General features: G+C 36.0%; 1 protein-coding gene across 5 annotated transcripts in view; it reads left to right on the top strand.

Moving 5' to 3' along the window:
• Positions 1 to 339: 339 nt before the first annotated feature.
• Positions 340 to 22,726, top strand: part of NOL4 (nucleolar protein 4) — a 332,223-nt gene continuing 309,836 nt past the window's right edge. Inside the window, exon 1 of one of the 5 annotated variants that reach the window (XM_049769656.1) lies at positions 340 to 1,216. In XM_049769656.1, the coding sequence (XP_049625613.1) occupies positions 953 to 1,216 (264 nt within the window). In that variant the 5' untranslated portion in view covers positions 340 to 952. Of the gene's footprint in view, positions 1,217 to 2,018; positions 2,186 to 22,726 lie in introns of those variants that run through there. The other 4 variants (XM_049769653.1, XM_049769651.1, XM_049769650.1 and 1 more) reach the window with 4 other exon arrangements.

Genomic DNA, 22,726 nt, shown 5'->3' with positions numbered 1-22,726 from the left:
ACACACACACACACCAGCAGCAGCGGCCTGCCTCTCTGCACCCACGTTTCCCCCGCAACAGAGACCACTTTGGGACACCACCGTCCTGCTAGCTCCTAGCACTCTGGCCAGATCTCTCTGGGCGAATGCTCGGCAAATTCGGGGACTTGGCTTAGAATTGAGGGGGGGAAAGACACCCCAGGCGAAAGGACATTTTAAGCTGCTGGAAAATTACCTTCGAGAGCATTTCGTGCGTGTCTGGCCGGGTTGGATAGGCTTACCAACATGCCAGGTAAGAACTTTCTTTCTTCCTAGTCTCTTCGCGCTCCATCCAGGCTGGGCAGGCCCAAGTGGAGCAGGACCGTGGAGAAAGGGAGCCCGGGGACCCGGGCGTCCTTTGGGGGCTCACAGGCCCTCCGCCCGGCGGCTGCTTGAGGAAGAGAGAGAGAGAGAGAGAGGAGAAAGAGAGAGAGAGAGAGGCGCAGCCCCGGCTCCTGGACCACGGGGCCAGTGGCTGGAGAAGCTTCTGGGGCGCGCGCGGGGAGGCGGCGCTGCGCTCCACCTGCCTGCCCCGGACGCAGCCCCGGGCCGAGGCGTCGGGGGACCAGCCAGAAGTCCATCCTGGGAGTCTTCCTCCGCCGCGGAATGGGCTTGTAGAGGATTCCAAACTCGGCTTCTGCGGGCTGGATGCTGCAGGCATGGTCCTAGGTGCCCAGGGTTGAGAGACACCGAAGAGGAGAAGGACGAGGAGGAGGAGGAGGAAAGCCTGCCCTGCGAGACATTGGCCATCAGGGATGCCACAGAGACTTGCGAGCGCGGGGCATTGACCGCTGCCGCCCGGCCGGACTCTCCTCCCCTCGGCCGGGACCCCGCGTCCCTCCCCGCCCCGCCGGGGGGCCGGAGCTGCCGGTTCATGAGCCCGGGGTGAACAGGTGCGGCGTGCGCGGGCAGCAGCCGGCCGGACGCGGGGACCATGGAGAGCGACCGCGACATGTACCGCCAGTTCCAGGACTGGTGTCTCCGGACTTACGGGGACTCGGGCAAGACCAAGACGGTGACCCGTAAAAAATACGAGCGGATCGTCCAGCTCCTCAACGGCTCCGAGTCGAGCTCCACGGACAACGCCAAATTTAAATTCTGGGTCAAATCGAAGGGTTTCCAGCTGGGCCAGCCGGACGAGGTGCGCGCGGGCGGCGGCGGCGCCAAGCAAGTGCTCTACGTGCCGGTCAAGACCACGGTGAGTGAGTGTGGGCGCTGCCAGCGGGAGGGGAGGGGAGGGGACGGGTGGCGAAGGGGTGCGGGAGGACCGGGGAGCCCGAGTTCCCCTCCGGCGCCCTTCGCAGCCCCACGCCCCAAGTCATCGCGGCTCTCGGGCCAGGCGCGCTCGCTCCCATCCTGGGGAGTCTTTGTGGTTCTTTTTTATTATTATTATTTTTTAAATCAATGCTGCATGCAGCCTGGCTCTGGAGTCCGCGGCCCCCCAGGCCTTTCGACTCTCGGACCCTAGGCTGGAGCTTGCCTCCCCCGGTCGGGCGACGTCCTGCGTCCTCGGGCTGGGCTATTGTCCCACGTCCTTCGCCGGGCGCCGGGCGCAAAAACGCAAAAACGCCAGGCTGGGAGCCCCGCCGCACGCTCTGATAAAAGACGATTCTGATCGATCATCTACAGTGTCTCCTTATTGGCACAAAGCCCGAATGTGGCGCTCGTCCTGGATGTGGGGGTTCCTCCCTCCTTCCCCCCCCCACCCCCACGATCACGTTTTATTGTTTGACTGTCGCCGGGGAGACGCGGGGCTGTCCGATCTTCTGGATCACTCGCAGAGATCTTGATCTGCCCGCGAATGTAGATCAAATAAGGTCCAGGAGATTCCTCCCCCACCTCACCCCACCCCACCCCATTCCCTTCCTCGCCCACCCCCCCCTTTCACAATAAAGCTGTAGCTACATAATGAACCACAAAGAGATGGGATGGGGCGCAGTCCTATGGTGTTTGTATTTGTCCCTTGTTCTGGGATGCTCCTAGCCACCAGGCGCTGCAAGATGCTGGTACCCAGAGCCCAGTGTCTCTCAGCTCTCCAGGTCAGAGACCTGTGAGGTTTGAGGAACCACAGCAACGCCAATCTGCTTTTCAGAAGATGGGAGCTGTGGGCTACAAGTAAAACTGCAGATCCCCCGTGCCTAAGATCTCTTTCTTCGTCGGTATAACGGTGGGTACTCATTTGGAGTAGGGGTGGGGGAGGGTGCCTGGCATCCTTTGCATTTTGGCCTCGCTTTGGGTTTTCTTGGGCATTTGTTCCCTCTCCTCCCTCCTTTGCTGGCAACTGACTCCAGTGCAGTGTTCCTCCAGGATGCTAGGAAGGAGATGTCTTGAGAGCTTTGCTTCTATCTCAAACAGAGGTATATGAAATTAGAAATCTATGCATGAAAGGGTTTCTGAAAGATGATTTTGACGACGCGTTTAGGGTTTGGAAAACCATGTATGGTTTTTTGAGATGAGATGCTAAAAGGAAATGTGTTTCTTTAAAAAAAAATTAATGTGGAAATAGAACATGAAAATAAGGAGAAAATCGAAACACTCCAAAGTTTTGGATTTTTTTTTAAAAAAAAGTGCTATTTTTGAAAGGTTTAGGGGGTGAGTAGATTAAGAATGCAGACTTTAACATTGACATTGCTAAAGACAATGTGGAGATTAATATCTTGTTTTATTAAATATAAAGGCTGAATAGGTAAGAATAATATTTGAGCTTTATTTACATCTGGATGAATCAGAAATATTTCATAGAGAATAATATTGATTCATTTGTATTGGGAGTAATTTAAGAACTTGGTTAAAAAATGATTAGGGAAGGTAAATTAGAACCCAGAACACGTTGATCCGAATGTGTTGTCAAGAATGTGTCGCCCTTTGGGGAACATTAGATATATTGATGAATAAAATGATTTTTTAAATATTTTACATAAATTTTAAAATGCTTGAATTGCTGGCTAGGAAGTTCTTTATTCTGTCATTTTTATTCGGATTTAACTTCCCTTATCTGTTAGCTTTACTTCAGTATTAATCCAATGAGATTATACTTTTTAAGTATTTGAATACATTCCATACATACACTGATGTACTTTTGGAAGCATTAATAAAATTCCATAATAATTTCATAACAATTAGAGAACTTCTAACAAATATAGATGCTACTGATATATACCCTTATTCAGATGCTCATATGTTTATATTTTTATTAAAATATTAAAGCTGTTTAAAAATCACTGCTAATTAAAGTGTTGACTCTATGGGTTTTCATCTCATTAAAGACTTCATCTATCCATTGGAGAATATGTAATCCATCAGGTGATAGTCTTAGATAATGGTTTCTGTGTATTATTTAAAAGCTTTGCTTTTATTCAAGGTTGTTTTGAAATGTTGAGAGGGTTTTAATTCATGAACTCTTCCACTGCTCTTTATGAAATTTTCATGCTCTTCCTGAGAGAATTCGAAGGCTCCTCCTTCTCTGAGAGACAGCCAATCATCATTTCAGCGAGATTACATTTTTTTTAAATTCTTTTTATCATGTATTTACTCACATCGCAATTTTTTCACATAAAATATTTTTTGTGTTTAGGGGAACAAAAGTATAATCAGCAGAAAGAGAAAATATATCTATTTTTATTTCCAACGTAATAGTGGTTGAAATCAAGTACAATATTTGGATGGTATTTTCAAGTAGACTAAGTCATTCTGTCTGAGGTTTAAAGGTTCATGGCTGGCTTTGCTGTCAGAGATTTGTGCCTGCTGTTGCAGTGACTCCACTGCCGCTGATAATTAGACATCATTACTGCTGCAAAAAGGGAAAGAAAAGGGAAGAGGATAGGCTTGGACTAATTAACTACTTTGTTTAATGAATGAAAGCTGTACCGATAGCAAACAGGAGGTCATACGAAAACAGTAGACACCACATAGACTGAAGTGAAATCCTTGTTCTTATTTTCCCAAAAGAATAGGTAAACCTTTTCTTTATATTCTTACCTCTAGAGCCTAAATTTAGCTGATGACAAAAATCAAGTGACAGTTCATTTAAAATGGGGAATACTGGAAGCTAAACATGCCTTTTAACATTTGCCCTAGACACACCAAAACTGAAGGGACCTAGCTGTCACTGTTTAGATTACTCTGAGAATGAGGAGCTACTATTTGGTCACCAAGCAACAACAATTGCAACTCAGCCATTTTAGGTCGAGAGTGGGACCTCTGGTGTGTGCTTGCGTACACACCTACGTGCACATATGTGCAGTGCCAGCAATTTTTTGAGTATTGTATCTAAGTTATGTTTCAGACTTCCACTATTATTTCTCGTATTGTTTTGTTAAAGATGCTAGAAATCAACAATAACGAATAATTTAACTGTCCTGAAAAAGATAACCTACCATTCATTCTAAATCTGTTTCATCAGTGATCATTTTCAGTTACATTGCTGTGATTGTTTATTTTTTTTATGTCTTTGATAGTTCCAGCTTACTTGTAAAAGGGTTTAAGCTAACTGGCCTTTTGTTTTACAGCAACATTTAGTTGAAATATTCCTCTTGCAACTTAAACTATCTGAGCACATTGTACTATTTGATAAGATGAAAGTACAGAGAAATAACCAGAAATTTTATAAAACCTTTCCATTGGTAACATAATTAATACATTATCAAACTTTAAAAATATTACCACTCTAAGATATAAACATTAGGTAATTTGGTAAACTCAAATTTTCATCATATATATAGTATACGCATAAACTATGTACATAGTATATAGTGAATACTCAAAATTTACAATAAAAATTTCCAGGAACAGATTCTTAAGTCTAATTTTTGCTATTCATGGATTTACTTCTTGTTTTTATTCCTCTAGGGTACATACATGACTATTAATTCAGAAAGGAAAATGCATTGTCTTTATTTGTCATTTAAAAATGATTTGCAATCGGTAGCCTCTGATTTTATATTGTTCTTGCTGTGTATACTACTAATTGACTACTGCACATTGATTATAATGAGTATTCATAGCTGGTTCATAAATAGTTACTTTTTTGTTTATTTTTGCTTGTTAGTTCAGAGTATGGCCTCGCTCATGCATTTTTTTCTATTCTACATCACACACACAGGAAGAAATGCCTTACTAGTTTTCTATATGCATTTCCAACTGGTCTCTACCATGCATGACTTTAAAACTCATGTTTTAGACCTTGATGTAGAATTTGGTACAGAAATTTAGAAAATAAAGATGAGGAAACATACCAAGTATATTTAAAGTACTTTTATACATACAGAGAATAGAAAGACAAATCATAATAGAATCACTGAGATATATTTGGACATATATATATATATATATATATATATATATATATATATATATATATATATATAAATACTTCCTCAGTGGTCATTGTTATTGGTAGTTCATGCTTTTTTTTTTCTTCAAGTATTTTGAGACCCTCTGAGAATAGATTTTTGAGATGATTTAGATTACAAGTATGAATTTCAGCAGGGTAGCTAGTAAACAGACTTTACTTCATCTTTGACAGTGGTTCATTGGAATAAATCATCTATGGCAAATCCTTAGCACTATGTCTACATAATCATTTCAGAAAGAGTGAATATATTTCTTGAGTATTTGGGACTTGTAGAGATAATTTCGCGGTATAAGTAGAAAGTAAGTTGGTTAGTTTTTGAAGACTATCCATATTTATTTCTTTAATTTACTTTATTTAATGAGTGTACACATAGCTGACATAATTGATCATAATATCCAATATTTATGTAACTAATTTATTTTCACTTTTCCATTGATTCTTGTTTTATTTGTAACTACAGTGAGGGACATGTTTTAGCATTTGCATCCATAACATCAAATCTTCTGAGTTATCTGGGAATACAGCACTCATGGTTTTATGTTCTAGACTTTTTGTGTAGGAGAGAGAAAAGTTAAATAAGCTCATACAGGAATATGGAAGCAGAACTTCCAAGAATTCCATTCTTATGTCAAAATATTAGATGCCTTTCCCAAAATATTCTTAATTGCTAAGGTTTCATATATCTAACTAAAAAGGAATGAATAGATTCTAATACCTTTTAGCTTACATTCATTTTCACAATTCTGGGATAAGACACTATGGATGGCTAGCAACCTGGTATAGATAGGGAGTAGATTTTAGAGCAAGATTTAAGCTCTGTATTTGTGATATTCTAAAGTAGAGACTAAAGATGTTTCTAATTGAAGATTCAATTTCTCTTTGTAAATGTCAATAACAATTGCATAGTTAGTTTTGAAAGTGAATTATTTGCAATTTATATATATACATATGGGTCCTGTAGTATAGGCTAACATATATGGCCCCCCAGGGTTTGATCTCCAGCACCTCATATAGTCCCTGAAGTCTATCAGTAGTGATCCCTGAGTACAGCTGAGTGTGACTCCAAACTGAAAATAAATAAGCATTTATGTATTACTAATTAAATATTATTAAATTTTAACAAAAATAGATTGCTATAATTATAATAGGAATGTGATTTAGTTCAAAATCTCTATAAAAGTACTAGTAAAATTGTAATATTGTAACAGTTTAGAAACACTAAAACAACACAAAAATACACTTGTATTATACATTTATTTCTAATGTTCTCCCCATTTTTAGACTGATTTTATGTGAAAATTAGAGATTCAAATTATTTTAAATGTTTTTCTTTTTTTGGACTTTTGGACCACACCAGGTGACACTCAGGGGTTATTCCTGGCTATTCGCTCAGAAATGACTCCTGGTTTGGGGGACCATATGGGACACCAGGGGATTGAACCACGGTCCATCTTTAGTCAGCCATGTTCAAGGCAAACACCCTACCACTGCACTAATCCTCTTGTCCCAGATTCAAATTATTTTAAAAATATAAATCAAAAGAAAAAAATTTGAAGTAGGCAAACTAAATCATCACAGAGATCTAACCATCATAAACTTTCTAATTACAGATTCATTATATATTTATCACTGAATATGTGCACCAATAAAATCATATATGATTTATAAAATGATTGATATGGGCAGGTAGAAATAATTAGTGATAAGAAATAGTGATGAGAATTACATTAATTTAATAAGAATAGTAACATATATTACTATATACAGCAAATGATAAAAAATAAATGAAAATTAAGATATGTCTAATGAATAGAGCCTTCTCATAGATGCATTGATTTTTTGAAATTAACATAAATGATTAAAAATTAATGATAAATTAAGTGTATTTGTTCAATTACAGATTTCACTTTGTTATAAGATCATTGGCTTTCTACAATAGTGAGGAAAAACAGCATTTATACTTCTCACATGTTTATATTAAAATATAGTTAAGTATTTTATTGTATTTATTATATTATGTAATTATTATTTTCAAGGAGACAGTCTATCTGTTGCTCTCACAATTATATTTTCTTATTTTGTTCTCTTAGTATTAATATGTTCTCTTGCTAAAGTCTTTGATTTGATTGGCTCACTAATTATTGCTCTTTTTCTAAAGAGTTCATGTGTTATATTATTTGAGGATTATGTACGGGGATCCATCTACTCTTCACATATACATGTATTGATAGACAATTAAGTTAGATGTACTTTCTTTACTCATTTTCTACTGTTATATTGTAGATGTTACATTTGCTTTGAAAACTTTCGTTTTTCCAAATTTTATCGCTTTTACATCTTTATCCTTTAAATTAAATAATTTTACTATACTGTATTTTAAATTCATTTTGTCACTGAGTTTCTTCTAAGTAATTGCATTCATTTCCTTAGCTTCACCTTATTTTGTTTTGTTGATTTAATGTATAAATTTAAGAATCAAATCTAAGATTTTCTTCTACTGGGTAATTCATCCATGTATCCAAACATCTCAAGCAGATATATTTGAAAAGAAACATGAAAAGAAACCTTTCTATTTTATCCTTATCTCAATATGGTTATGGTTGTTTCTGCCATTGATATAGTTGATGACACCAATGATCTAATGTTCTTGACTCAGTTCTATTCCTATTATACCAGACCATATATCTATTTCTTAATAATTTCATAATTTTCCCAAAACATGTTTTGAAGGAAGAATTTGGATCCAGTGCCTTTCATACTGTGTGACATATAACAGTTATACTCAGTATTAATTGCATAGATAAAATTACTTGCATGATGTCCTGTGATAGAAAAATATTATTATTGCCATGCAAAAATAATTTCAAAGAGATTTAATACATGCTGTTTATTTTTTTTAAATATCTTTCTTTATTGTGGTAAAAGTATAATGTATACATTATCTTCTCGAGCTAGAGCAATAGCACAGCGGTTTGCCTTGCACGTGGCTGACTTGGGATGGACCTGGGTTTGAGCTGTGGCATTCCATATGGCTCCCTCAGCATGCCAGGAGCAATTTCTGGATGCAAAGCCAGAAATAACTCCTGAGCACTTCTGGGTGTGCCCCCAATAAATAAATAAATAAATAAAATTATCTTCTCTCGAATTTTTAAAAGAATAGTCATACAACTTCAAGTATAGACAGTGTTCTGAAACAAAAATCTAGAAGAGTTCTATGCTGCAAACTGAAACTCTGTACTCATTAAACAATTTCTGCTTTATGCCCATCTTCCAACTATCATCTTTTATTTCTGTAACTTTACTTTAAATAACTCATAAAAGTGGAATTTTATAGCAATTTGTCATTTTTATTTCTGACTTATTTGGTTTATTACTGTCCTCAAAATTTATCCATGAGATAACATGTGATACAATATTTCCTCGCTGATACTGAATAATATGTCATGGTATGTTTATTCCACATTTTGTTTATGCATTAATCAATTGAACATTTTATGGTTTTCATCTCTCTTGGCTGTTGTATATACTATTGTATGAACATTGTTATACAGATATCCTTTAAGACTGCGTTTATTGCTTTTGGCTACGTGCCCACAGTGCTTGTTAGATCATATAGTAGCTCTGTATTTCAACTTTGCCAAGGAACTGCTATATTGTTTCCGTAACATGCCAAATTTTATAGTCTCATTAATAGTGCACAAAAATAGATCTTCTTTCTGCAGGGAAGACTTCTTTAACATTGTTTCTAAAATAATGATAAAGACTTCCATTTTGGTGGCAATGTTTTTCAAGAGTTTAAAATTATTTTTGAAGGATAAATGTTATATCATACTAAACAGATCACTAAACTGTCATCATTCCTTTTCATTGAGAGCTGTTGACTGTAATCTCATGTGGAGTCTATTGCCATTATTTGACAGCAACTTTAGGGCCTAGAGCAATAGAGGATAGAATGCTTGTCTTGTATGAAGCAACACATTTGGTTTCTGAACCCTGCCAGGAGTGATCCCTGAGCTCAGTGTCAGGAGTAAACACTGAGCACCTCTGAGGTTAGTCAAAAAAGGCAAACTTAAGTAAAGTTATATTAATGTGTAACATTTATAAAATCAGGCTATTGATAAATGATTGGATTAATTATATTAAGTAAAATTTATCCCTTGTGGTCTGAACATTTTGTATAACACATTTATATGGTCTGAACATTTTGTATAACACACTTGTGGGAATTGTACTTTTATTCAAAATAGTCACATAATATCAAAGTGTTAATAGCTGGAATAAGAAAAAATTGAGTTATACTTTACAGTCATGGTTTGGCCTCCATTTATAATAATGCATTCCAGTTGTTTTTAAAATGGAACATTTCACCAATATGTGGATACAAAGTTACATAAATTACTTCTGTTTCAAAAAATGAACACATTAGAAAATGTAAAAGTACAGAGTTGATATAAAAATATATAAATATGCTTTAAGATTTTATTCTTTGGGGCTGGCACGGTGGCGCTAGAGGTAAAGTGTCTGCCTTACCAGCGCTAGCCTAGGACGGACCTCGGTTCGATCCCCCGGCATCCCATATGGTCCCCCAAGCCAGGAGTGACTTCTGAGCACATAGCCAGAAGTAACCCCTGAGTGTCACTGGGTGTGGCCCAAAAAAAAAACAAAAAAAAAAGATTTTATTCTTCACCTTAATATGTGAAGATATAGGATGTGACCATGGCCACTTTGAAGATGCTTACTCTATTTAATAGTACATGGTTATTTTGAAGTAGAACATTGTGGCAAATTTGTACTTCAGATAAATGAAATGAAAGGATGCTTTGGTACTTAACCATCAGAACATTAAGATAATATCCTAGCTATGCAAATATAGGATATACATAAAACAATTATACACTGTTGTTGCTGGTATAATGGGAGGTTATTTTCACCTAAGTCTTGCTTAGGGCATGGTGCACAGTGCAGTGTAAGGAAATGTAGAGAATAAAACTAGGAACATTATGAAGCAAAATTATGGGAATTTCTCATACTAGCTTAAAATGTTTATATTTCATCTTGCAGAAAATGTTGGCTACCATATCATGAATGTCATGATTTAGATATTACTGGTAGAGCTGGTACATTTTTCATGGATTTTTGTATTGTAACATAACTCAGACAGATAACCGTGAATAAAACTAAGTTAGTTATTCTGACTCAAAATAATGCTTAAATTATACGAAAAAGACATATACAGCTATTGAGATCATATTATTAATCAGTAAGTTATTAAAATCCAATAGTTTTTGATATTGCTATGCAATAATCCAATAAATCTTACTAAAAACAAATAATTCTATACACAATATCTTAATCAGCCAGTTACTTTCAAAAGTATAGTGAAATATTTCAAGTGATTCTAAAATATGGAGCTTATACTACAAAGATATTCCAAATATTAAGTTGTTTTGTGCTTAATGCTATGATTTTATAAACAGTTGCTTACCTCTGCCAGTAAAGTTCTTCTTTTTGTTTCTTCCAAAGTTTTAATTAGTAGTAAAAGTTTATACCAATAGCATTCTAAAATATCTCCCAAGTGACCCTTGTGATTATATTATTAATATTTTCCTCTGAGGATATTCAGGGTCTGTAAATATGAATTACCTCTCCAGTGGTTGAGTTGTTTACATTTTAAAGTCAGAGTTCAATTGGGTCCTCTTTAACGCATTAGCTTTTTATAGTTAAGTTCTTAGTATTTGCGAGCTCAGCCAGCGATAGATGAACTTTCAAGTTCCATCAGTTTATTGGCAGCTGCAAATTTGTATTGTGGTTGCTTGTGGCTTTAGGACTTAGATTCGATTGTTTTGCTCTCAGTTTCTAAAGACCCTACTGCTGAGACACACTGCTCCCTCCATTACAACAAAAGAGAATCTTTATTATAGTTAAATTAGTCTCAAACTATGCACCTTTGGACTTCATCTAGGACCATATCTTTTTTTAAGAAGCTAATGAATGTATTAAAGAGTACCTGATTCAAATCTGAATTAATGTAGATTATTATGTTGAGCATATATGCTGAGCCTTTTAGGGAAGATTGACATAAAATAATTGCACATATTTTTGAAATATTAAAAAAGATAGTTTGGTAATATTTTCCAGAGACAATAGAGAAGAGGACCAGGAGGACCAATCCATGGTAGAAAGTTTGCCACAAAAAGTGGGGAGTGCATTTAGGACAAGAAGGGGCTACTATGAGAATAATAGTTGGGAATGATCACTGAACGAGAACTGGTTATTGAAAGGAGATAAAATTATATGTTTAATACCCCGTTAGTAACAATATTGCAAACCACAGTGTCTAAAGTGAGAGAAAGAGAAGAGAGGAGAGAGCTGCAAAAGAGGCAGGAAGTGAGGAGGGCAGGAGGGAAATGGGACAATGGTGATGAGAAATGTGCAATGGTGAAAGATGTTGTAACTACATGACTGAAATACAGTCATGAACAACTTTGTAACTGTAGAAAGAAAATAACTTATAAACAACCTTTTAAATGATGGTGTTTAAAGTAATTTAAAAAATCAAAATGAACAAACAAAAAATAAGAACATAGCTGACCCACAACTTGATTACAGCTTTAGGAGAAACTAGCAGAAGGACCAGTTAAAAAGACTGAATTTCTCGCTCATTAAACCATGAATACATTGTGAAATTTTTAGCCACTGAATTTATAAGAATTGGCCATTTAGCAAAATCCTTGTTTGGTGTAAATTTTCCTAAAAGCATTTGTACTGTTAAAAATGACAACATTTAAAAAAGCTTGTTTGAAGGGCTAGAATAATATCACAGAGGTAGGGCATTTGCCTTGCACACAACTGACCCAGGATGGGCTCATGTTCAATCCCCGACATCCCATATGGTCTATCGAACATGCCAGGAATGATTTCTGAGCGCCAAGCCAAGTGTAACACCAGAGTGTCACCGGGTGTGGCCCCAAAACCAAAAAAAAAAAAAAGATTATTTGACTAAAATTATTTGTGGTTTCAGATATAGCTGGAAATAATTAATTTAAATGTTCTGTCTTCCTAATGCCTATTGCATTGAATTTTAGGTTTCTTTTTTTTGAGAAGGTCCATAATTTAGCAAAATATATATTTCAGAAGATCATCTGAAATATTTAATGATGTTTCCATTAGTAAAGTATCTTTTTCTAATATGTCATTTACATATATTTTTCTGAATATTTTATTTTAAACATTTTAAATTTTATTATATTTCATCTATCTCCCAGATAGGATATGAGTTGACAATGTTAGTTTCTTTCATGAAGTAGTGGATTAAGGAATTATTTACATAATTTTATTTCTATATATTTTAAACAGTACATAGAACAAAATATAACTTTTATTATAAATATTCTATAATTACTTGATATAATTTACTTTAATATAATAATGTTTTAAAGGAGAAATGCCTAAGACTTGGAAATATAAATAGAAAGTAATGCATAGATCATCTGTAACAGAAGAAACTGGAGATTATTTCCCTTTCTTTTTCTTCATGAGAAGTTTATTCAATAGGCTCTTATGTTCCACTCTTCTTAATCCCCATCAAGTATTCATTTGTGATAGTTATTCTCACAATTATTGCTTTCTTCAAGTGCTTAGAGCTGTTAGAACACTGGAAAGTTGAGGAAATTCAAACTGTACAGTCACAAAATTAAAAAAAAATTGTAAGAATAAGAAATTCTGCTTCTTGATTAGAGCGATGTTGTTTTATTATTTTCTTTTAGTTATATTTTTCTTATATAAATAGTATTGGAATTGTAGATCTCATTGTTATATTGTTATGTAGGAATTATTGGATTAAGGTTGGCCATTACTTTTTGAAACTTCTCATTTTATTTTTGGTGGGTGGAGTTAACTATAATTACCAGATGGCTAGAAAGCTTTTTGGCATATGATTCATGGCCTCAGGGAAATCCTAAGTGTGACATGTAAGGATCAGTGCTAGTGTATTCATATTAGTACCATGCTTTAAAATGAACCTAATTAGATGAGATCTTCAATTCTAGTTTCAAAGTTTTTGTTTGAATTTTATATGTGGGTCATATTCTCTCAGTAGTTTCTCCTTACAGGTTTATTTGTGTTTACTTGTGATCAAGAAATACTTATATGGCTATTTTTATATATCAAAACTTATAAAACTGGGGCCAAAGCGAGGGTGCAGTGGTAGTGCATTTGCCTTCCATGCAGCTGACCCATGACGGCCACGGTTCAATTCCCCTGGCATCTGAGGCAGGAGAAATTCTGAGCACACAGCTAGGAGTAACCCCTGAGTGTCACCGGAAGTGCCCCCCCAAAAAGCAACTTATAAACTACATTAAGATGTATTTGAGTTTACTAATTTGGAAATGTTGATTTAGAGTTGGTATTATTTGAACAATTGTAGAATAATAGCATTGAACTACCAGTTGAAAAGAATACACTACAAATTTTAAAGAATAGAGGGTGGCATGTTTATCTATTATAATGAGATAAATGTTTTATTAATCCAAAGTTGTCCTCATATAAACAATTCATATGTACTTGACTCTCTCCTTAATAAAGTCATTAATAAGCACTAATTAATGTTTAACTAGTTTGGTTTTCAATATATAGATTATAAGTATTGTGTCTCCCATATGCTTCAAGTAAAAAGGGAAATTATATTCTAGAATGTAAACTTTAAAAGCTAAGATTTCTGTGATCATCAAATCACTTTTAAGTGACACAATAATGTTCACACTGTAATACAACCTGGCATTTTGATTGGAAACTAACAAAATCGTTGTTCCTAATAGAGATCTCTGGTGATTGGACTATCCCATAACTCACTCATGTCTACAATACACAGATTACTGTGGTGTGGACAACATTTTCATAGTAGTGTACCTTGTAACTATTTGTATTTCTTATATATAAACTTAAGAATTATAAATATTACTGTTTTGTAAATATATTTTTAGTAATCTTATTAATAAAGTGAAGTATTTTCCTAACAAAAGACTTCATTTTCCTAGAGGTGAAACCTCTGTTGTAGACAAAAATATTTCCATCCAGATGAACCTGGTGCTACAATCTAATTATTTGATATTATTATTATATTTTTTTAAATTCAAACTTAGCAAATCAGTTTTCATTATTTGGATTCCTATGTGTCTTGACTACTGGGAGAATGTTGACATTGAATTACTGTTAGTGTTAGAAATATTCAAATTATAATTTTAAGCACATGTTAAGTAACCTTAGATTTATACTAACATCTTTTGAGAATTTCCCTTGAGTTTAGAGTTTCTTGTTTAATAAATTTATATGCCCTTATGTGATCTCCAGAAAAAAAATGTTGATGAATTATAGAGGAGAATAAGAAAAGGAATGCTTAAAAAATAAAATTAAATCAACTAATCTCAATCATCTAGAATTCTTCTGTGCAGCCATGTTTGATTTTTAGTACTGTTGAGATTGTGGTTACTCTCCTAAGTAAATTATTTTTGAATATGCCATTTTATATATTTTTAAATGTTTGTAATTTAATTTAATTTTGAATTACACTTTTTTGCCAAAAATTCTTAGACTTTCCTATTGTTACTGAAATTTTGATATTTTATGACATTACAATTATCAAGCATAATTGTATTTATCATTTTTATATTATGTATATGATTTTGCTTGAAACTCACTTTTACACTGAATTATAAGATTTTTAGAAAATAGTTATGAGTGTATTTCCCGTTATTTTTTTTTTGTAGGGGGAGGGCAGAGGTCATACCTGGCAATGCTCAGATGTTACTCCTAGCTCTGCATTCAAGAATTATTTTTTATTTATTTGTTTGTTTTTGTAACACCCAATGACGCTCAGGGGTTATCCCTTACTCTGCACTCAGAAATCACTTCAGGCAGGCTTGGGGAACCATATGGGATGCCAGAGATTAATCCTGGCTAGACCTTGTGCAAGGCTAACACCTGACCTGCTGTTTTATTGTTCAAGCCAAAATACTCAGGAATTATTTTTGGTAGTGCTCAGGGTACTATTTGGGATACAGGGATAAAATCTAGGTTACCACATTCAAGATACATGTTCTACCCACTCTACTATGGTTCAAGACCTTATGAGTGGATTTTCTAGACTTTGTTTACTTTATTTACATGAATTTTCTGAGTAGTCGTTCATGTTACTAATACCCAATAGTGAAAATACTGTATATTCCGGCATATAAGATGACCCTTCAACCCATGTAAAACTTCCTAAAAGTCTTAAAAGCAAGTTACTTCTTAAAAGTAAGAGGGGTGCGGATCACTCGTCCCTGAAGCTGGAACAAGTTTCAGCATGACGTATACCAGCATATAATATGATTCCCGACTTTTAGGAAGTTTTCCATAGGTTGAAAGGTCGTCTTATACGCCAGCAAATACAGTAAGAACCATGAAAAAATTTATCATGGCCATATTATTTTTTTTAATTTTTATTGTGACCAAAGTGCATTACAAATCTTTCACTGCATCATTTATGGTATATAGTGACAATGAGTGAGGGCCATTCTCACCACCAGTGCTGTTCTCCTCCTGCCCCTGTTCCCAGTATGCATCCCATATCTCCCTCCTCTACCCCCCAGTATGCTAGTGCAACTGGTCTCCACTTTACATCTTTTTGTAGATTGAGCATCTATTCCACCATCATTGGAGATAAAAAAGGATAAGGAAAAGGGGAGAAAAAAATTGGTGACAACTACCAAAAAAGAAAGAAGAGAGAAAAAGAAGAAAAGAAAAATGGAAGAAAAAAGAAAAAAAATGGACCCGGCAAATAAAAATAAAAATAAAAATAAATCTCTAAATAATAACCACAAGAGTGAAAAAGAATGAGAAAAGTGGAAGAAAAAAGAGAAGGAAAATAAAGTAAAAAACTAACAAATCAAAACAAAACAAGAAAAAGTATGGGTGCTGGAGTGGTAGGGTTTGGCGTTCCCCCCCCACTTTTTTCTGTTTTTTTTTTTTTTTCTTTTGCATAGGCACAGTAAGCATTGGGGAAGAAAGGGAATTCCCATGGCCTAAGAGATTCAGGGTTTCTCCATCCTTGAAGCATACCATCATGGGATCAACCCCTGGCTCCATATATACTCATTACCCCATCCCAAAGGCTTTTTTGTGATGTCAGGAACGTTTCCTCTTGGTTGTGTGTGAGAAATTCAAGCCACTGTAGCTAGCGATCTTGGCATTTGCGCAGGTTATAGGTCAGGGTCTTATAAGGATAGAGTCTCTAGGTTCTAGGGGTTCCTATCTACCATTGTTGTGGTGTTCAGTCTTCTGTAACACTTGCTCCCTGTTTTCGTTCAGTCCCTAAGCCGAAGCCTGGGATATTATGGATCCAAAGGTTCTGCTCAGTCTCTGTTGTCCAAGTTGGACCTCTGCAATAAGACATCTTGTTGTTGTTGTTGTTGTTGTTTTTTATGTATCCTGGACTACAGCCTAGGGTAGGGTTTTCCTTATTAGTCCCAAGGTAGGCTCTGTTCAGTCACGGTTGTCAAAGTCAGTTTTCTGTTGTTGGTGCTCTAATTTTTCACAGTTCAAAGGACGATATCTCTTCTGATTTCCATTTAGTGTTAGGTGATGTGAAAGAACAGCCTGGTCTTAAGTCAAGTTTTCCTTTCCTCGTTGTCATATCAAAACTGGTACAAGTTGGTGTCAGAGTAGTGTTATAAATCTCCCAATGGAGCTTAGTTCCTGATTGTGTTGCCCAGAGCTGTATCATTTCTACGTCGGGATCTGGGGTTTCAGATTGGACTAACACTGTCCAATCTCCTGGGGACTGATTGTATTCGCATGACACATGTTCAGGATGGGGGGCACCTTTCTGCTATAAAAAGTGAGTTCTTATCCCTAGGAGATAAGATCTTGTTTCTGTGTCTATGATTTCCCCTTTTTTTTACTGTGCCCATACAAAAACGTATGGTGTAATACTGTGTTGCTGGTGCTATTCTGGGTAAGGATGACAGGCTGTACACACAGTCTCTGTCGTCTGGTTTTGTTCTGAGCTTTTATCCCAGTCAAGGCTTTTTGTACCAAGCAGCCCCCAAAATGGTAAGGATAGAGAAAAAATGTATATATTAAAATAGAACAAATAAATAAAACAGTTAAAAGAAAAGGCATTCGAATAAAACAAGTGGTGGAGAGGCTACTTGTATATTTAGGAATACACATCTTAAGATGTATTGTTATACAGGTATTGAGCTTCCATAGGCAATATAAGACTCCCAATTAAGTCTTTTAATATATTCTTGTGGGGATTAAAAGCCAAGGTACTTTTTGATTCACAGGCCTTGGAATTGAGTTTGAGAGATGCTTTGCTGCATTACGAGACCATATAGAGTCTTTGAGCTGGGAGTTTTGCTGAGGCCGATTCCTGTATCATGCACAATTTGGTGGGGGTGAGAGGGGCCATCAAGCATGAGTCAGCAGGCGTGCTGGTTGTAGTTCTTTGCCGATGCAATGAGAATGGGGACCCAGAGGGTGTCTTTCACTGAGGAGCTGGAAGGTGGTCTGTTGGGGCAGGAGGTCAATCTTTGTGCCTACCGAGTTAGGAACTGTAGGAGAGGAGTAGGAATCCTGGCATGTGAGATTGCCTGGGTCCAGCTGCAACCTCCCTCTCCAGTATGGGAGAGGAGGAGTTGTTTGCATGGGGGAGGAGTTTGCCTCCTCCCCACCCCACCCCCAGAGCTCAGATGCCAGACCTGGCCTTGAAAGCCAGCTTGATGTGGGGGGCTCTCGGTCTCCAGGACTAACTGGTCAGTCCTGGGGGCCTTTGGCCAGCTGTCTGTCCAGAGTCCCAGCCATGCCAGTAAAAGAGGAGCAGTAATCCTGGTATGTGGGATCTTCTGGCTCATGGCCATATTATTATTGAGGTGACTGTATTGCAAAATATGTTTAGGGAAATGGTTACATATTTAGCAAACATTTTTAAGTAGGTGATAATTATGGGAAGTTTATATCAGAAAAATTGGGCCCGGAGAGACAGAAAAATTATTTTCCATGTCAAAGGAGAGAAACAAGGGCTATAAATGGATGAAATGTGCAGGAATCTTGTTATGTTGATCTTACAAAGCTTTCTGAATAACCAAAAATAAGGAACAAAGTACTGGAATTCTATCTTTGAGTAAAGAGGGAAAATAAAGAAGAAAGCTAATAAGAATGTTTAGCCTAGAGCCAGAAGTAAACTGTGATCTTCCAGGTGTGGCTCCAAAATAAAACAAAGCATATAAGGAATGATAGGAAGATAAAATATTTACATGCTATAATATAGCCGACTCTATGAGAATTACCAAAGAAGTCCCAAGTGTGAAACTGTACTGGCAACATAAGGATTTCAGTGATCAAGAACTAAAATCTGGAGACTGTAAATTTTGGATATTCTGCAGTGAGGTTAAAGGAAATAGGCATTTGTTTAAGATGATCAACAATATCTTTTAGATATGAACTTTAAAAATAACAATACCTAACTACTTAGCTAATAATTTTATATGGAAAGAAAGGAGAGAAAGCAGATTTAGATGGCTGTTCTCTGCTCCAAACTTAGGTTTAGAGTTAGAGGTCTGGTCTCAGAAGAGATCAGTGCTCCTAATCCCTGAGGTGTGGTGGATTGTGAGTATATTGCAGATAGAGACCTGAACAGATAATCTTAACAGTGTACTTAAAGATCTTTTTAAAGTGAGAGAAATATATTGTTTTAGCATGAATCTATTAGTTAAATATGTTTGTCTAGTAACAATTGGATTGATGTAAGTAATCATGGCAGTCTAAAGTGGAGTCTGAATTGGTGACAGTTCCATTATGCAGTTGTTGTTCAATTGAACTTCATAATGTTTGGTGTAAGTGTACAATGGGAAGGGATCCTTTAGCAGTCTGGTGTCATTAGAGAAAATCTCAACAGTGCCTTGGCAATAGTGGAGTATATTAGCTTTGCTAAGGATTGTTCATATGCTACATCATTCAAGCTCAAAGGCCTTCAATTAATAAAATTAAATGGATTTTTGCCAGAACTAGAGTTCACAGATCTAGTTTTTCTATTATTCCCAATATTTTTGGGTCACACCCAGCAGCACTTAGGGGTTACTCTTGGCAGGCACGGGGGACCATATTGGATGCTAGGATTCGAACCATTGTCCTTCTGTGGAAGGCAAACGCCTTACCTCTATGCTATCTCGCCAGCCCCATTCCCTATATTTTAACCAAACCCATGGCAGTATAAATGTTGTGGGATTTAAAATTAAAATATAAAATAGCCGACTTATAACATGTCATGTTAATATAGATATCCATCAGCATGTAAAATTAGATTCATGTGTTAGTTAATTTTAGATATAAATTGTTTTAACATTTTACAGACTATCTTATCTTAATATTAGTCTGATTTTGATTAATAGCTTAAATATTTATACATATGCACAATATTACAAATATTTGCATATGGATTATTTTAGACATTTATAAACTGTACATATATATGCTATGAAAAGGTTTGAAAGATACTTTAAAAATATATTCATCATAGCTTTTTCACATTCTTTTGTACTTGATTTTATGAGAGTTATGAAAATGAAATAAGCTAATTTTAACACTTTAAAAGTAAAAAAAAACATTCCAGGAAATTAACTTTTAGAAATATTTTGGCTGCACTTGTTGGTGCTCAGAGATCTTCCAAGCTAGAACTCAGAACCACCTGTGTTTCTGAGCATCAAACCCAAGTCAGCTATTTTGCAAGGCAAGTGCCCTATCAGCTGTCCCGTCTCTAATACACAGAGGACTATGTGGTGCTGAGGATTAAAACCAGGTCCTTAATATACCAAGTATGTGCTTTTCGATTGAATCACATCCACAGTTCACTAAAATATATTTTTACCTAACAGTTACAATAGCAAAACTGGGAGGAATTAATCTGAGTAACAAAGAGCACCATGAGTTAAGTTTTTTTTTTTTTTTTTTTTTTTTTTTTTTTTGGTTTTTGGGCCACACCTGGTAACGCTCAGGGGTTACTCCTGGCTATGCGCTCAGAAGTCGCTCCTGGCTTGGGGGACCATATGGGATGCCGGGGGATCGAACCGCGGTCCGTCCAAGGCTAGCGCAGGCAAGGCAGGCACCTTACCTCTTGCGCCACCGCCCGGCCCCCGAGTTAAGTTTTTTAATGAACTCTTTACTTTCATTGTTATTTTTTAACATTTTTTTAAAATCAAAGTACACCAGGCACTGATACTAGAACTATGGAACAACCTCTTCTTGTAATGGTTACATTATGTATAATTCATTTATAAGGGTTTATTGGAAATATAAGAAAAGCAAATAGGTCTGGAGCAATAGTATAGCAATTAGGGTGTTTGTCTATCCTGGTTCGATCCTTGGCACCCTATATGGTTTCTAAGCTTGCCAGGAATTATCCCTGAGCACAGAGCCAGACATAAATCTTGAGTATTGTGGATGTGGCCCAAACACTGCTCCTTCCCCACAAAAAAAGCAAATAAAGTTCTGTTTTACATGTAAGAATGGCCCGGTAGATAAAACAGTGAAAAAATGACTCAAAATGAAATTTCTATAGCTCTCTACAAGTATTGTTTTTTTTATTCCTTGATGAAATGTAACACATTAATTTCCTTGTCAGATCTCATTTTGCTTACTGTTATAATGTCACTCTGTAGATTTTATCATGACTGAAAATAAAACATAACAATTACTAAAAAGAAAATGAAAAAAAAAAGCAGAAATTGTCAAAGGAATTACAAACATATACCATCTTTCCCCAGTTTAAGAAGCTCTACTGCCATAGTTACTCTCCAGTTAAAGAAATAGACTGGAAAGTGTCAATGGTAGATCTCATTAACATTTGCATTGTAAATTTAGAACAGTATTACCATTTCCTTTCCAAATTGTTTAAGCTTGATGTGAAGTAGTGTTGTTTTTATTGTCTTATAAAATGGTATTTTTTGATTGCAAAGTTTGATGACTTTATGTTCTTGAAATATTTTATTAACTTCTAGAGTTAACTTATGTAACTGATTTTCTTATGGCATAAAATATAACCACAATTCAGAATAGTTAAGTCTAATATTTTCTAAAATCAGCATAACTCCATACCATGGATTTCTACAACTTGTAATAATCTTGTATTATTATAGAACTTAAATTTAAATATTTAATAATTATTTTAACATTTAATCATTAATTAAATGATAGCTAATAATGGTATTTAATAATTAAACAAGTAGATTAATTTAATAATAATCAAATAATTAATTTATAAAAGCTTTATATTTGTTTAATGGTTTGGGAGAGGATATAGTACTAACTATTTAATGTTATTGCTATAGAGATAAATTAAGATTATTTTTCCTTAAAGAACTTAGTTTATGGATAGATAAACTTGACTGTTACCTTTTTTTTCTTAAATAAAACATTTAAGCACCATGATTACAAACATGATTGTAGTTGGGTTCAGTCAGAAACAACACCCCCTTTCACCAGTGACTGTTACCTTTTAAATACTTTTGAGATCATTCTTGGTCCTGTTTTCATTTGAATATCTCATTCTGTTTTGTTCATATATTTGGGGGATACCAAGAATCCTTAGAGGCTCCTTCCAGATATTATTGGCCATTGCTGGGGCCTGAGTATGTGGTGCCAGTGATTGCCTATGTCACATATTGTAGGTACAAAAGCTAGAGATACTCAGGGAAATAAATGATGCTAGTAACTGGGGTAAGTAAGCCACATAAGGCTTCCAAACTAGCCCTGTGCTACACCTTGCTCTTAAAATCATACGTTATTTACTAAAATACAAATGAAGCTAGAAGGTATCATCTTAACAAACTATTTTTGGGTCAGAAGACATTATCCAGGGTTTATAATATAGGAATTTGGGTAAAGACCCTCAAACCTGAAATCATCAAAGAATTTTATTTTATTTTTAGTAAATGCTGAGCTTAACAAGGAAACTTCTCTGTCTCTGGTTTGGCTTTAAAATGAAAAGAAAATTTCTCTAGGGTTTTATGTATATGCGTATTTAAGGAGGTAAGGCCTTGTTAGTGGGGTTTAAATACATGATAATGTAGTAGTCTTAGAGATTGCATGCACATAAATTAATGTAAGTGTACCAGAACCAGTATCAATAGCTACTGACAGGTAGAAGTTGACAGCCAGAATAGCATGCAGCGGTAAAAGATGAAAAGATGAAATCAAAGGGTTCACTGCAATGGGACAAAACTGGAAGATTTCATGTTAGGCAAAATATCTCTGAAGGAAATAATGTCATATGATCTTACTCACCTGTGGTATAAAGCCAAAGCAAGGAACTTGATAGTT

The sequence above is a fragment of the Suncus etruscus genome, chromosome 3 (genome assembly GCF_024139225.1).
Source record: "Suncus etruscus isolate mSunEtr1 chromosome 3, mSunEtr1.pri.cur, whole genome shotgun sequence".
Taxonomy (NCBI): Eukaryota; Metazoa; Chordata; class Mammalia; order Eulipotyphla; family Soricidae; genus Suncus; species Suncus etruscus.
Note: the sequence above shows the minus strand (reverse complement) of the source record. Positions and strands in the feature narration are given on the sequence as shown.